The 14,234-nt window shown below is 49.8% G+C and overlaps 1 protein-coding gene across 1 annotated transcript in view; it reads right to left on the reverse strand.

Annotated features, from left to right (window-relative positions):
- Fanca (FA complementation group A) overlaps positions 1-10,085 on the reverse strand; it is a 42,835-nt gene extending 32,750 nt beyond the window's left edge. Inside the window, exons 1-12 of the mRNA XM_055621429.1 lie at positions 10,007-10,085; positions 9,585-9,694; positions 7,705-7,798; positions 7,061-7,194; positions 6,854-6,949; positions 5,775-5,848; positions 4,520-4,632; positions 3,013-3,095; positions 2,244-2,277; positions 1,306-1,369; positions 712-824; positions 52-128 (exon numbers count right to left, since the gene is read on the reverse strand). Coding sequence (XP_055477404.1) covers positions 52-128; positions 712-824; positions 1,306-1,369; positions 2,244-2,277; positions 3,013-3,095; positions 4,520-4,632; positions 5,775-5,848; positions 6,854-6,949; positions 7,061-7,194; positions 7,705-7,798; positions 9,585-9,694; positions 10,007-10,085 — 1,071 coding nt within the window. The remainder of the gene's footprint in view (positions 1-51; positions 129-711; positions 825-1,305; positions 1,370-2,243; positions 2,278-3,012; positions 3,096-4,519; positions 4,633-5,774; positions 5,849-6,853; positions 6,950-7,060; positions 7,195-7,704; positions 7,799-9,584; positions 9,695-10,006) is intronic.
- Positions 10,086-14,234: the final 4,149 nt, after the last annotated feature.

The raw sequence follows: 14,234 nt of genomic DNA on the forward strand, positions 1-14,234 counted from the left end.
ACCCTGCAGTGAGCCCCCGCACTCACCCTGCAGTGGCCCGCACTCACTCACCCTGCAGTACAGCATGGTGAGCAGCGGCTGTGTCTTGGCAAAGCTCCACTCTTTCTGCATTTGCATGGCGTCTGACACTGGGGAGGAAGACCAAAACAAACAAACAAACAAACAAACAAACAAACAAACAAACAAACCAAAAACCCACTTCAAATCAGAGTTTATTAAAAAATGAAAGAAACAAGCCAGGCACTGTGGCACACGCCTGTAATCCCAGCACTCAGGAGAAGAGGCAAGTGGATCTCTGTGAGTTTAAAGCTAGCCTGGTCTATAAAGTGAGTTCGGGACAGCCAGGGCTACACAGAGAAACCCTGTCTCAAAAGAACAAAGATAGATAGATAAAATCAAACAAACAAAAACTTTGGTGGGTTTGTTTAAACCTTCAACGTGAAGGCATTCCTGTTTTAATTTTTTTTTCAAGTACTGTTGATACAACCATTTCCTTTTGTTAACTGAGGTCATCCTTCAGTATCAGAGAGATGCCGGGTTCAGACAACAAGGGTACCAGACGCTGGGATAGTGTCATGAGCTCAAGGGGTCTTAAAGAGCCACAAATCCGCCTGAGGGTCAGTGACAACTCTGTCCAGTTTCACCAAAAGTGTAGGGGCTGTGACTGCAGAGCAGGTGAGGGACTGCAGCAGCCACATCGCGGTGACCCACCTTGCAGCACAGGCTTGTAGGTCAGAATCTGAGTGAGAGTGGAACTAAAGAACCACTTCAGGGAATCCACGGCTGTCACGCCACAGCACCGATGTCCAGAGTACACACCAAACCTGCAGACAGCATGAGGGGTGTGCAGGAAGAAAAGCAGCAGCCCTGGCCTGGATCGGGTCCAAATGCCAACAGGGCTCCCCCTCCTTCAAGCCCGGGCCGCACTTTCTCTACCAGGCCCTGAAGCTACAAGCATCAATCAAGTGGGTCCCTGGAGGTACAGTTTCACCAAGAGAGAACATCAGGAGTCCAGAAGCAGGAGAGAAGACACGGGAGGCCGGCTGGGGCTGCAGAGCAAAGCTGAGGGCGGACACTCAGATGGCGCTCACTGGCCATCAGAAAAGTACGGCTGAAGATCCTTAGGGGTCCCACACCCTAGAAGTCTGGAGGCTACAATAAGAAGCGCTCTTCCCCTCCCCACCTCACACAGGGCTCGACAGAGTGCTTTAGCAACAGGCTTCCCCAAAGCAGCCAGACGGCAGACAGTGCCCAGCCAGGCACCGGGTGGAGCAGCTGTCACAGGAAAGGCAGGCCCACACATACCAGCCCCTCGCTGCCTGGTAATCCGGAGTGGCCTGTGGATCAGCATCCAGGGTATCAAGGGCAACTGATAACAGACAGGACAGAAAAACAAGATCAGCCCCGAGAATGGCCTGTCCTGTGTCACCCCCAGTGCTCTCAGACAAGGAGCCGAATTCTGTCCTAGACCTCTGGAGGCCCAGAATCCCCTTGGATGACACCAGGTTCGCCAAGCCACTTACATGCCGTCAGAGCTTTAAAGGCGAGGAGAACACACACAACTGTAGAGCTGTGCTGAGCTGGTGACACTCTAGTTCTACAGAGCTTGTGGTGGTGGGGACTGAACATGGAGGTTAGTGTTCTGCCACTGGCCACATCCCAGCCACAGCTCAAGAAACAAAACGTGGGGCCTGGAAAATGGCTGTCTTGAAGAGCACCGGCTGCTCTTCAGATGACCCAAGTTCAATTCCCAGCACTCGCATGGCAACTCACAACTATCTGTAAGTCCAGTTCCAGGAGAAGCAACACCCAGCCTCTGTAAGCACTAGGAACACACATGGCGCACAGAGATATATGCAGGTAAAATACATACACACAATATATATATAAATGTGTGTATGTATACATATAACAACTTAAAAAGTTAGCTAGGCATGGTGGTAGATGCCTTTAATCCCACACTTGGACTTGGGAAGCAGACTAATCTCTGTTGAGTTCGAGACCCTGTCTCAATAAAGTAAAATAAATAAACAAACAAATAAATGAAATGTGGAGGCATGAGAAAGAACTGAGAGCCACAGCAAAAGCCAGAAGCAAGTTCACACCAAATACATGACATAAGCGGCCTCCAGAGGTGGGCCTGCAGTGAGGCAGAGGTGGCTGCTTCAGATGGAAAGACTGGACTCTCAGAATTGGTAGGAAGCAGATTAGCCATTTGCAGCCTGAGGCTGAGATAAACTTACAAGTCAGCATTCTCTGCAGCACGACAGTGGCAACCTGCAAAGAGAACATAAACTCACTCAGTAATTCTCAGGCAGTAACACGCTGGCAGTATCCAGCAGGATGCCTTGCTATGCTGAGGCAAAGTGAGAAACTGCCTGGAAAGCGGTCTTCCTAGGAAGCCCTCCCACTCTTGGGAGTTCCTTCTCATTTCCTTAATAAATGCAAGTTAAGTTCTGCTGTGTGTGTTTGTACATGTGTATTTGTGTGTAAGAGAGAGATAGAAAAAAAGTGTGTGTAAGAAAGAAAAAAATATTGTTTGTGTGTAAGAGAAAGACAAAAAAGTGTGTGTGTGTGAGAAAGACAGACAGAAAAAAGTAGTGTGTCTGTATGTGTGTGAGAGAGACAGACAGACAGAAAAAAAGAGCAGTGTTTATGTGTAAGAGAGGAATGAACAGAAAGAAAAAGAGTAAGGGGATGATGAATGCAGGCAGGCAGATTAACTCTACAAAGAGGAAAGCCCTCGATTAGGTCCCTAGCACATCACACAGTTGGGAGTGCCAGGTGCACAGTTATAATCCGGAATCAGGAAACTCAGAAGTTCAAGATCAAGCCAGGCATGGTGGTGCACGCCTTTAATCCCAGCCCCAGGGAGGCAAAGGCAGGCAGATTTCTGTGAGTTTGAGGCCAGCCTGATCTACAGAGTGAGTTCCAGGACAGCCAGGGCTACACAGAGAGACTCTGCCTTGGGGGAGGAGGACTGTGCTTTTCCTCAACTGTTCTCCTTCCTACCTGGGGCATCTTTTCAGCCTCCACAGGTCTCCTTGGATCCAAGCTTTCCTGAAATGCCCTTGAAATCAACAGTTGCACAAAACCTGAAAAATAAAAACTCTGAGTACTTTATATGCATTATGACCTCCTAACAGCAGCGACTCATAGACCACCCACCTCAGGGGAGTACAAGTGCGCAGAGGCCAGGGAACTGCTCGTACGCAGAGCACGAGCCCTACGTCAACTGCCATGGCTGCCACAGCCCACCCGACCCAGACACAAGCATTTCTCCAACTTCTTTAAACAGTCTATGATAAAGACTTCACTAAGAGCTTATTTCTACTTCATGTGTATGAATGTTTTGCCTGCACGAACATGGGGGCCAACAGAGGCCAGAAGAGGGTGTCAGATATCCTGGACTGGAGTGTGAACTGCCAGTTGGGGACTGGGAATCAAACCCAGGTTCTCTGAGCTGCCTCTCCATCCCAGGACTGTGAGCTTCCGGCGAGTCTAGCTGTCCACCATCAACTCAAAGACCTGGAAAATCACATGCCTGTTTTGTTTTTTTTTTTAAACTTTGAAACTGCCTACATCACTTTCACTCTCAGCCCAGCAAGCCAGACAGGGTGGACAGGATTATATATATATAAGGCACGACCCCACAGAAGCACCACATTCCGAGGAAGGAGAAAAACAAACTGATTCATACTTTTCTCTTTGGGCTGGGGCCTGAGAGACGGTCTCACACTGTAGCACCCTGTATAGACAGGCTGGCCTCGAACTCATAGAAACCTGCCTGCCTCTGCCTCCGGAGTGCTGAGACCAAAGGAATGAGCCACCACATCTAATACACAACTGGCTAATTCCTGACTTTAAAGATCAGAATAAAGAAGCCTGGAACTGAGATTTTCTGTTTTACCATTGATTTCAACTTTACATATCTAGGGTAGATTACAGGAAATGTAAGCAGTTTATACCACTGGAAAATTGTCTTTTGCAAACACACAAATATACATGGCACTGTAGTCCCAGCTTTGGCAAGGCTGAGACAAGACCGTCGTGACTGTGAACAGTCAGCTGGGCTACAGAGTAAGACCCTTTCTCAAAAGAGCAAAAAAAAGACCAAGTGTGGTGGCACACCCCACTAATCCCAGCGTTCAGGAGAAGCAGAGGCAGGTAGAGCTCTGAGTCCAGCCTGCTCTACGTAACAAGTTCCAGGCCAGCTAGAGCTATACAGTAAGACCCCGTTTCAAACACCAGAACAGGAGAAACCTAGGAGCTGCCTGGTCAGAGCACGCGCTTCTCATCCTTGATGTGTGGTACCTGTCTGGGACTGCTGCCACAGCACTCTACAGCTCAGACACCAGAGCACTGTCCAGGGGAAGGACACCAACTCCTGCCACAAAGTCAACTCCCTAGAACTCCAGCCACTCAGGAAACAGGAGCCCATGACTGACCTGGTGAGCTGCACTAGTCCCCAGTGTCAAAGTGAGTAACTGCCCCAGGACCCCGCCTGCTACAAACATACCAGCAAGCATGGCTTCCGTAATGTCAGGGGATGGGCAGGGTGCCTCTGTCTGCTCACACAGAGAGCACAGGTTTCTGAAGAGCCACGTGGTCATGGCCTCCATGTCAGGGTGGCTGAAGACACAAAGAACCACGGTTGATCACACTTGGACCACTTCCCTCACAGTTATGTTTATTTATTTACAGCAATACTCGCTTAGCTAGGAAGCACTGGCCAGTAACGGTTTCAAGGAGCAAAGCAGGCAGGGACAGGGTGCTGAAAACCAAACCTAGGTCCTCTGGGCGCACAAGTGCTCTTAACCTCTGAGCTTCTCTTCAGCCCTGACCTGGGACTTCTGATTCCACTACCACATACCCCCCCCCATCCCGAGGGCTGGGATTATGGGACTATGCCACTGCAATCACTCTACATCCTAAGCTCCTCTTTGTTTCAGTTTCTGTTGCTGTTGTTTGGTTTTTATTCACTATGTAGCCCTGGCTAGCTTGAAGCTCATGTAGTCCAGGCTAGCCTTTAACTCACAGAGATCCACCTGCCTCTGCCTCCCAAGCACTTCCTTGTCTTTTTTTCTTTTTTGCCATTTTTAAAAATAATCACAATGAGAGGGGCTGAGGAAATGGCTCAATCAGTGACTTGCTCCGAGAGCCCAGGGCCAGGAGACAGAGACAAGATCCCTGAGACTTGTTGGCTGGCAAGTCTAGCCAAACTGGCCAGTTCTGGTTCAGTGGGACCCTGCCTCAAAAACCAAGTGGAGACTGATTGTGGAAGACACCCACATTGCCCTCTGTACAAGCACACACATTTATATACACACAAAAACCATCGACACAAGACATGTACACAGAAAACATGCACAGCCAGGCAAGAGGCAAGCAGGTAGAGGCGCTGCCCACTAAAACTCAGCCCCCAGAGCCCACGAAGAAAAAAACTCACCTCCAAACATACGCCATGGCGTATGCACCTCCCACCCCACAATCAATCCATCGATCAATCACTTTTTTTAAACAGCTGAAAACTAAAGCTATTTGGGGCTGGAGAGATGGCTCAGAGGTAAGAGCACTGGCTGTTCTTCCAGAGGTCCTGAGTTCAATTCCCAGCAACCACATGGTGCCTCATAACCATCTATAGTGAGGTCTGGTGCCCTGTTCTGGTGCACAGGGATACATGCAGGCAGAACACTGTGTACACGATAAACAAGTCTTTTCAAAAAGAAAACACAGGCACTAAAGAAGAGAGTGCAGACCGACTAGCGAAGTACCTCTGCAGTAGCTCCTGCAGGCTCACAACGCCACGCCTGTGAAGACACCACACAGCTTCAAGCAACAAAGAGTTCTGAAACACACAACAGCCTTGCCTCAACGTGTGCATCTTCCGACGCCCAGAGGTCGAGTGTCACAGCATGGCGGCCTGCAGGGCTCCAGGTTCCCACTCATGCAGCATGTACTGCACAGTCGTTCCTGTCCTGCACGGCTTGCCCTCTGCGGTCTGTGACAGCTCTGACCCCCTCCCAGGGGGTCAGTACACCATTTCCAATCCTTTCTACATACTGTGGCCTCGGCACTCTAAATTACTGTCTGATCACCACTCACATGCCATGGCTTGAGAACATACTCACACATACATGCACAATAAAGATTTTAAAAGATTTTCTTGTTAATGTTTCAAATAGAGCTTGGCAGTATAATTTGTTTTGTTTTGGCTTTTTGGAGACAGGGTTTCTCTGTGTGCTAGCTGTCTGGACTTGCTCTGTAGATCAGGCTGGCCTCAAACTCAGAGATCCACCTGCCTCTACCTCCCTAGTGCCAGGATGACAGGCACGCAGCACTGTGGCCAGTTTGTGAGGAGCTGGGGTCTCCTTCATGCATGCTAGATAAACACCCTCACACCTGAGGTACATCCCCAGCCCAATAAGTATGGTCTCTACTTACTCAGGGAGAGCCTTCCTAAATGTGCCCCTGAGACGTCAGAGGACTGTGCTTCCACAGTGTGCTCTGGTTTATCTCTTTGGTGGGACACATGGCCTCATTACGTGGCTCTGGTTGGCCTGGAACTCTCTAAGTAGACCAGGCTGGCTGTGAATTCAGAGGTCCTCCTGCCTGTATCTTACAAGTGCTGGCATCACAGGCATGTACGTCCCTAGTCTAACAAATACTGGTAATGACGGGAGGAGCAGACATACAACATGAAGCATTTCCTCCGCCCTGACGGCATCTGATGAGCTCCCTTTTCAGACTCCGTAATTACTGATATAGTTGGCCAAATTCCTAAGAAAATCCTAGACCCAAAACAACGGAACACTGCCTTTAAAAATCCCACGTGAAAGAACTTCAGATTTACCTGTGCTTTCCATAACTCTTGACAGAAGGTGAGACGGGAGAACATATTGTGTGCCAACAAATGCTGAGCAACCTCTAATGAGGATGCCAGTTTCTTCTAAAAAGAGATACATTTTTTAATAAAAAGGGTAAATTATCTAAAAAGAATATTAAAGAAATATCTTATTTTCCCAAGGACGTTTGTCCTTATTGAAGGGGCCGGCCTTACTCTTTGTTCCGGGCTGAGCAGCAGAGGGTGGCTGGGCTCCACGCAGACCTGCTGTATGCTCTGAGCAAACACTTGGGCGGACAGTATCCCCACAGGAACTCCCAGCCTGGAGGCTTGATCCTGAAAAGCAAAGCCTTAACAGGAAAACAGAGGTGGTTTCAGTTGAAAACGTTTCTATGGGCTGGAGAGACAGCTCAGTGGTTAAGAGCACTGGCTGTTCTTCCAAAGGAGCTGAGTTCAATTCCCAGCAGCCACATGGCAGCTTATAACTGTCTGTAACTCCTGTTCCAGGAGATCCGACACCCTCACACAGATAAACATACAGGCTAAACACCAATGTACATAAAAAATACAAACCAATAAATTATATTTAAAAACAAAGCAAAACAAAAAGTTTCTATTTGGGGCTAGAGAGATGGCTCAGTGGTTAAGAGCACTGGCTGCTCTTAGGACTCAGGTTCCATTCCTACAACCTATATGGTAGCTTATAACCATCTGTAACTCCAGTTCCAAGGGATCCACCCCCTCCTCTGGCCTCTTTGGGGTACCAGGCATGCATATGTCCTCAGGTATACAGGCAGAAAATACATCCATACACATATTTTTTTGTGCTCAGTGAACTGAAACACACAGTGACAACTCACAGATGAGGGAGCTGGAACGCTCTGAGGCGGCTTCAGGTCTGTCACCCTCCATCAGTTTGCTGAGGCACAATTTTTTACACTGTGGAGCTTCTACCTGCAAACCAAAACGTAAAGAACTCACTTTCAGAGACCCAGCTGCGTGCAGCTTGCACAGTGGGCACTCTCAAATTTTGTTTTGTTTTTCAACCCAAATTTACGGGTGTGCGTCTGTGTGTTTTAGAATTTCTATTGCTACGAAAAAGCACCATGACCAAAAGCAACTTATTTCAACTTACAACTTGTGCTCTGTCTTGCTGGACAGTGATGGCAACACACCTTTAATTCCAGCACTTGGGAGGCAGAGGCTGCTGGATTGCTGAATTCCAGGCCAACCTGGTCTTCAGAATGAGTTCTAGGACAGCCAGAGCTACACAGGGAAGCCCTGCCCCACTCCCCACCTCCTCCAACATCAACAAAACGAAACATATAAAACAACTTGTATTCCATGATGGGGGAAGTCAGGACAGGAACTTGGGGCAGGCACTTGGAGGCAGGTGTAGTGAGAGTTTTGGTCTCTTTAAAGCCCAGTTATATAAATATTTTTGTTTGAATTCCAGGTGTTGGATATAGGGCTTCTACAATTTGTCCACAGCCGCAAACTATGATTGTCTTGTGTATTAGCAGGGGCATGATCTTTGCCAGCTGAGGACTCTGGAGAGGGAATAAATGCCAGAGCCCGGAGAGGAGCCAGAGGGCTCTGAAGATGAATACAACTCCCTGCTACTGTTCCCGGTTGCTGCTGTTGTGGTTTGAAGGACAGAAACTGGAGATACCCTGACAAAGAAGACTGGACTTGACCCCAAGGAACTCTATGAGTGAGCAGGACGTGGTCTAAAGAGGTCTACATCCCTTTCCCACTAACCTTCTGGCTCTCCTACCTGGTGTTAGAAGGGACTGGGGTAGAGGAGGGTGGGAGATATAAGAACCCAATAAAATAGATAAACAAATACGCCAACAGGCAGGAATTGATGACGTGGCCAAAAAGGAGTGCTGATTACAGGCTTGCTGAGCCTTTCTTGTAGATCCCAGGACCACCAGCCCAGGAGAGGTGCCACCCACAACGTGCTGGACCCTACCACATCAATCATTAATCAAGAAAATGCAACACAGGCTTGCCCAAAGGCCGACGGGGCGGGGCTTCCTAAACAGAGATGAACTCTTCCCAAATGACATTAACTTGTGCTGAGTTGACTTCAAATTAGCCAGCACGGTCAGTGTACATGCTTCTCTGTATGTGTACCAGTTTGTCCAGTGTCCACAGAGAAAAGGGTGTCAGATCCCTTGGAACTAGAGTTACAGATAGCTGTGAGCCACCTGACATGAGTTCTGGGAACTGACCTCAGATCCTCTTTAAGAACAACATGATGTGTTAGAGCTGGAGAGATGGCTCAGTGGTTAAGAGCATTTGATTGCACTTGAAAAGGACCCAGGTTTGATTCCCAGCACCCACATGGTGGCTCACACCATCCATCCTTGTAACTCCAGTTCCAGGGGATCTGATGTCCTTTTGGATTTCTGTCAGCACCAGGCACATAGATGGTGTATACATTTAGGCAAAACACTCACCCACATAAAAACAAAACAGTATGTACTGAGCCATCTCTCCAGCCCATCAAGTACTTTTTTTTTGGGAGGGAATCTAACAAAGCCTTTCAAGAACTAGTAAACTTACTACCCATCTGCTTTAATCTCCGAAGGCGTAAGACAGAGTCAGCTCTCTTGACACTTGGTTTGTAGTGGCAGGTACACAAGCTTGTGTACCAGGTACACAAGCTCACAGGGATATTGTAAAGACTACGGTGTGCCAACACCCACCGCTCCACTCAGACCACTTTCCTCACCTCCAGCAAAAGGTCATGCATGTTTTGGTGGTATCTCAGGAGGTGCAGAGCGGACTCCTTTAATTTCTGTTCCCTCTCAGGATTATACTTTTGCTTCTTGACTCTGCCCGCTAAAGGGATAAAAGTAAAAAAAAATTTTTTGGAAATATTATAGCGCAAAGGACACGAACAAGATGACACGTGTGCGGAGGTCGAAAGAAAGCTAGCTGCCCAAGATCTGGACGGCCGCAGGCGGCTGGGACCGGAAGGCCTGGGGCCCGCTGCAGCGGCCTGGGGCCCTGCTGCCTTGGGGTCTGCAGGTCGCAGGGCTGCACCACGCGGGGACCTGAGCGGGCGGACGGCGGAGAACGGACCCGGAGAACGGAAGGACCGCCCTGGGCGCTGACGAGCTGAGGTCGGAGGGTAGCGGGACCGAGACCTACCCAGCAGCTCAGTCCAGGATTTTCGGGGGGGCAGGGGTCCACCGCCCGCCGCATCACCCTCCGCCTTCAACTCCGCCATTGCGACTGCAACACCCGCGCCGAGCCCGCGCTGCCTTCTAATTGGCAGCGGCCGGGCGCTGGCGCTCATTGGCTGTGCGTACTCCGGGCGCGGGCGCTCATTGGCTTGGCACGCTCGGCCCCACCCCTCGAGGAACCAGCCCGGCCCCGTGGCCAGCTGGCAGCTCTCGGGTTCGGGCAGGATAGGCAGGGTCACGGGTCAGCCGCGGTGCAAAACACCAGCACGAGACAACTAAGGGGAAAGGGGCGCAGGCAGGACTTGGGGCTGGACTGGCCAGTGCGAATTGACTGCGCGGCTTAAACGAAGACAGTGGCCACCGGGCCTAGGGAGATCACGTGACAAGCTCCGGCCCGTTGGATACTGAAAACCTCTCACCGGCTTTGTGCAAAAATACACAGGGTCGATCCCTAATGCTCTGCTGTGCTTGTTTGGCTCTGATTTCAGGGAAATTGACCCAGAACGTTTTGGTGCTGGGGTGTGACTTTTCAAAGGTTGGAGAATAGAGTTCGCATCCTTACCTCTAAGCTCTCCTAGCTCTCGGGAAGGAAACCCAGCGGTGGGCTGCTGTGAGTCAGGAGTCTCCTTGGGAAGGACGAGGGGTTCTGCTTCGTACGTACACTTGGAGGTGAGCGTGAAGAAGCACCGGGGACTTGAACCACAGCCGGAGGCGCCGAGACCCGCCGAATCCGAGCGGCCCTTTCGCCCTGGGCGCACATTTCTCTGATGAATGCCTGCTGCTCTAGACGCCTGAGGTCTCCCCAGATGATTCCGCCATCGGGTCGAAGCAGCCACACATCCGAACACTGATCACCAACAACTGCGGTGGGCGGAGTCCCGCCACTCAGAACCATAGCAACCTCGTTGCTCCAGATTCCTTGAGGACTACTGACCTCAAGGAAGGGAAGGAGACAAGACAGAAAAGAAACTGGGGAATCTGAAATGAAGCCCTTTCAGTACCAGCTGCCAGTCGGCACACACACACTTTTCAATTAAACCTTACTATTTCCTTCTTCCTCCTCCAGCAAAATTATTTATCAGCAGCACCATAAAAAAGCAAAGAGTGAAGCTATGCAGTGGTGGCACACGCCTGAACCCAGCACTATGGAGGCAGAGGCAGGTGGATCTCGGAGCTTGGGCCAGCCTGCCTACAGAGTGAGTTCCAGGATAGCCAGGGCTACACAGAGAAAGCCTGTCTTGGAAGAAACACACACACACACACACACACACACACACAAACACACACACAGGGAACGAGTCAGCATTATCTGCACTATGCTTGATTTTCAGGACTATCCCAGGCATACGCGCAGACTCTTACTGGGAGACAGGCTTGAAACGTCCGTGTTCGCCAGGTTGTGACCACAATTCGCCCAGCAGGAAGTGAGTGAATCAGCAGAGGGAGGAGCCATTCTTAGAGCCAGAGTGGAGCAAGTGCCCACCAAAGTTTTCCAAAAATCAGATTTATCCGCCTCAATGGCCCGAACGTTGTACAACTGTTTTGGTAGCCAAAGAAACACTTTACACGGCAAAGAGGACATTTAACCCGAAATGTATAAAACCGAAGAGAACCAATTCAACAAAACGAACATTTCAACAAAAACTCATCACTGCGGCCGGGCCTCATTGCAGTTCAGGACCGAACCAGCAGGGCGCGGGTTCTCCTCTGAGGAAGCCACCGCCGCCATCAAAAGATAAGGCTGTACTTCCACCACTGCCCACAAGGTGGACCCTCCAACACAAATCCCTCCTCTGCCGTGCACCCCACACTGCTCGCGGCCCGCCTCGGCTTCACAGGGAATGCAGCCTCTTCATTTCAGCGATTACGAAAACGATGCTCTGTGGACCCCAAGTCACACCAGCGGACAAGTACCACTAACAGTTATTGTGTGCTTTCAAGCTTTTGCTGCAAATATTTTTCTTTTTGTTGCTGCTTTATAATCTGCATTTTCAACAAGTACGGTGGCACAAGCTGGGCATACCAGCTGCTCCGGAAACTAAGGCAAGAGGGTCGTTCTTACCCAGGCGTTATGGGCAGCCTAGGCAACACTGCAAGACCCGCATCTCAAAAACAGGGCTACAGAGCAACCGAGGTGGGAAGTGAGGAAGACACCCCGTGCTGACGTCTGCACTGTACACACACGTGCATACAAGTGTTCACACATACATGCGCAGGAACACACACGGACACACGGACACAAGCGAGAACCTTGCATGCTTTATCCACGGGCATAAACGTCTTCTGCGCTATGAATGTAGCATACTCGTTTCTTTTCTATGAGGATTCTCGAAGGCTGGAGAGAAGACTCAGTGGCTAGGGGCTGAGCAGGTTCTGTTTTCAGTTTCCATAAAGCTAACAACCGTCCGGGGAGCCATTGTTCTCTTCAGGCCCCTAAGGGGTGCCCTTTTGCTGGCAAAACACTAAAGCACATAAAAAAAAAAAAAAAAAAAAAAAAAGCCAGGCTTAGTGGTGCACGCCTTTGATCACAGCGTTTGGGAGGCCAAGGCAGGTGGATCTCTGTGAGTTCCAGGCCAGCCAGGGATACAAAGAGAGACCCTGTCTCAAAACAACAATACTTAATTTTTAAAAGAAAGAACTATTAAAACAAAAAATTAAACCTGTTCTTCACTCTAACAAGCAAAACACACATTCAGCCATTTATACCTATCAAAGATTCACAAGGCTTTTAATTTTATTTATTTGTTATTATTAATATTATTGATATGTGTGAGAGAGGAAGAGAGAGACAGGGTATGAGAATACTCAGTTCCATGATGCTTGGAGCGATCGGAGGACAACTTCCTTTCCCTGTGACGTGTGTGTGTGTGTGTGTGTGTGTGTGTGTGTGTGTGTGTGTGAAGTCTCAGTGTGTAGCCCTAGATGGCCTTGAATTCTTAGGGATTCACCTGCCTCTGTCTCAGATGTTGGGGTTAAAGGTGTGCACACCACACCCAGCCAGGCTTGCTTTGGAGACGAGGTCTCTGTAGCTCATGTTGGCATGGAGACCGCTGTGCCCTCATTCAGCCCACTGAGCGCTGGATTGCAAGCGTGAGCCACCACAGCTGGCAGATTCACATGTCCGGCCCTGCTCTCGGTCAGCGGAGCTAAAGCAAGCAGACATCTTCCAGCATTACAGATGGGAACATAAGTGGAGACGGCCTCTTTGGCGGGCAGTTTGCTGACACGGAGGCAGGGAGTAGGTCAAATGTGGAATCCTAGCTGAATGGGCACTGAGTTTAGTTCCTACCCATGCAAGGGAAAAGCAAGTTTATATACTTTTTTATCCAAATTTTTTAGAAATTGGATTTGTTTTTATTTTATGTGTATAAATATTTTGCCTGCATGTATGTTTGTGCACTAGGTGCAAACCTGGTTCCCCTGGGGGACAGAAGAAGGCGCTGAAGCCCCTGGGACAGGAGTTATGGATGATTGTGGGTGTTAGAAACTGAGCCCTAGTCCTCTGAAAGAACAAGTGCTCTGGACTGCTGAGCCTCTCTCCAGCCTGCAGGAGTCATGTGTGGAAATGGGCAAGAATCACCTGAGAAAGGTGGTTGGGTGTGGCAGTGATTAAGCAAACAGTGCGGACTGTGGATTTGGAGTGCACACAGTTCTCCCTCAGTGAGAACTGCTGGCTATTCAGGCCAACTGAGCAGAGAAAGCCCTCCCCTGAAGCAGGGTGGTCTGGCATTGCCAGTCAGGGCCCAGGACCAGGAATGGCCCCTTAGCGTAAGTTCACAGTTCATTTGAGGAAAGTTGTTATGTTTAACTCAGAGTTCAAATCCCTGTAAACCCCTTGTGGCATGACCAACCCTCACCCTGGAAATCTCTGCCCTAGAAAGCTCCACCCCCTAAGAAATCCTATATAAATGCTGTGTCTGCTAGTTCTCTGCTTTCTTCTCCCTGGAGCAGAAGCAGCCACTCCTGGGCTCATCCCACGCCCTGGACCCTCCAATAAATCTCTTCTGAGACTTGCCGCCTGATGTGACTCTCATCCGAAGAAGCCAAGAAGCAATGAAGAGAATTGAAGAAGAGGAGCAGGACTGAGGCTCCTGAGCGCCCCAGCTTAGCTGGGGATGCCCTCCCCTGGGGGCTCCAGCACCTCTGCTGAGGAGGCCTCCTGTCAGAGCTGTGTGGCTCCTGAGGAGGCCTCC

The sequence above is a fragment of the Psammomys obesus genome, unplaced genomic scaffold (assembly GCF_907164565.1).
Source record: "Psammomys obesus unplaced genomic scaffold, mPsaObe1.curated_primary_1811, whole genome shotgun sequence".
NCBI lineage: Eukaryota > Metazoa > Chordata > Mammalia > Rodentia > Muridae > Psammomys > Psammomys obesus.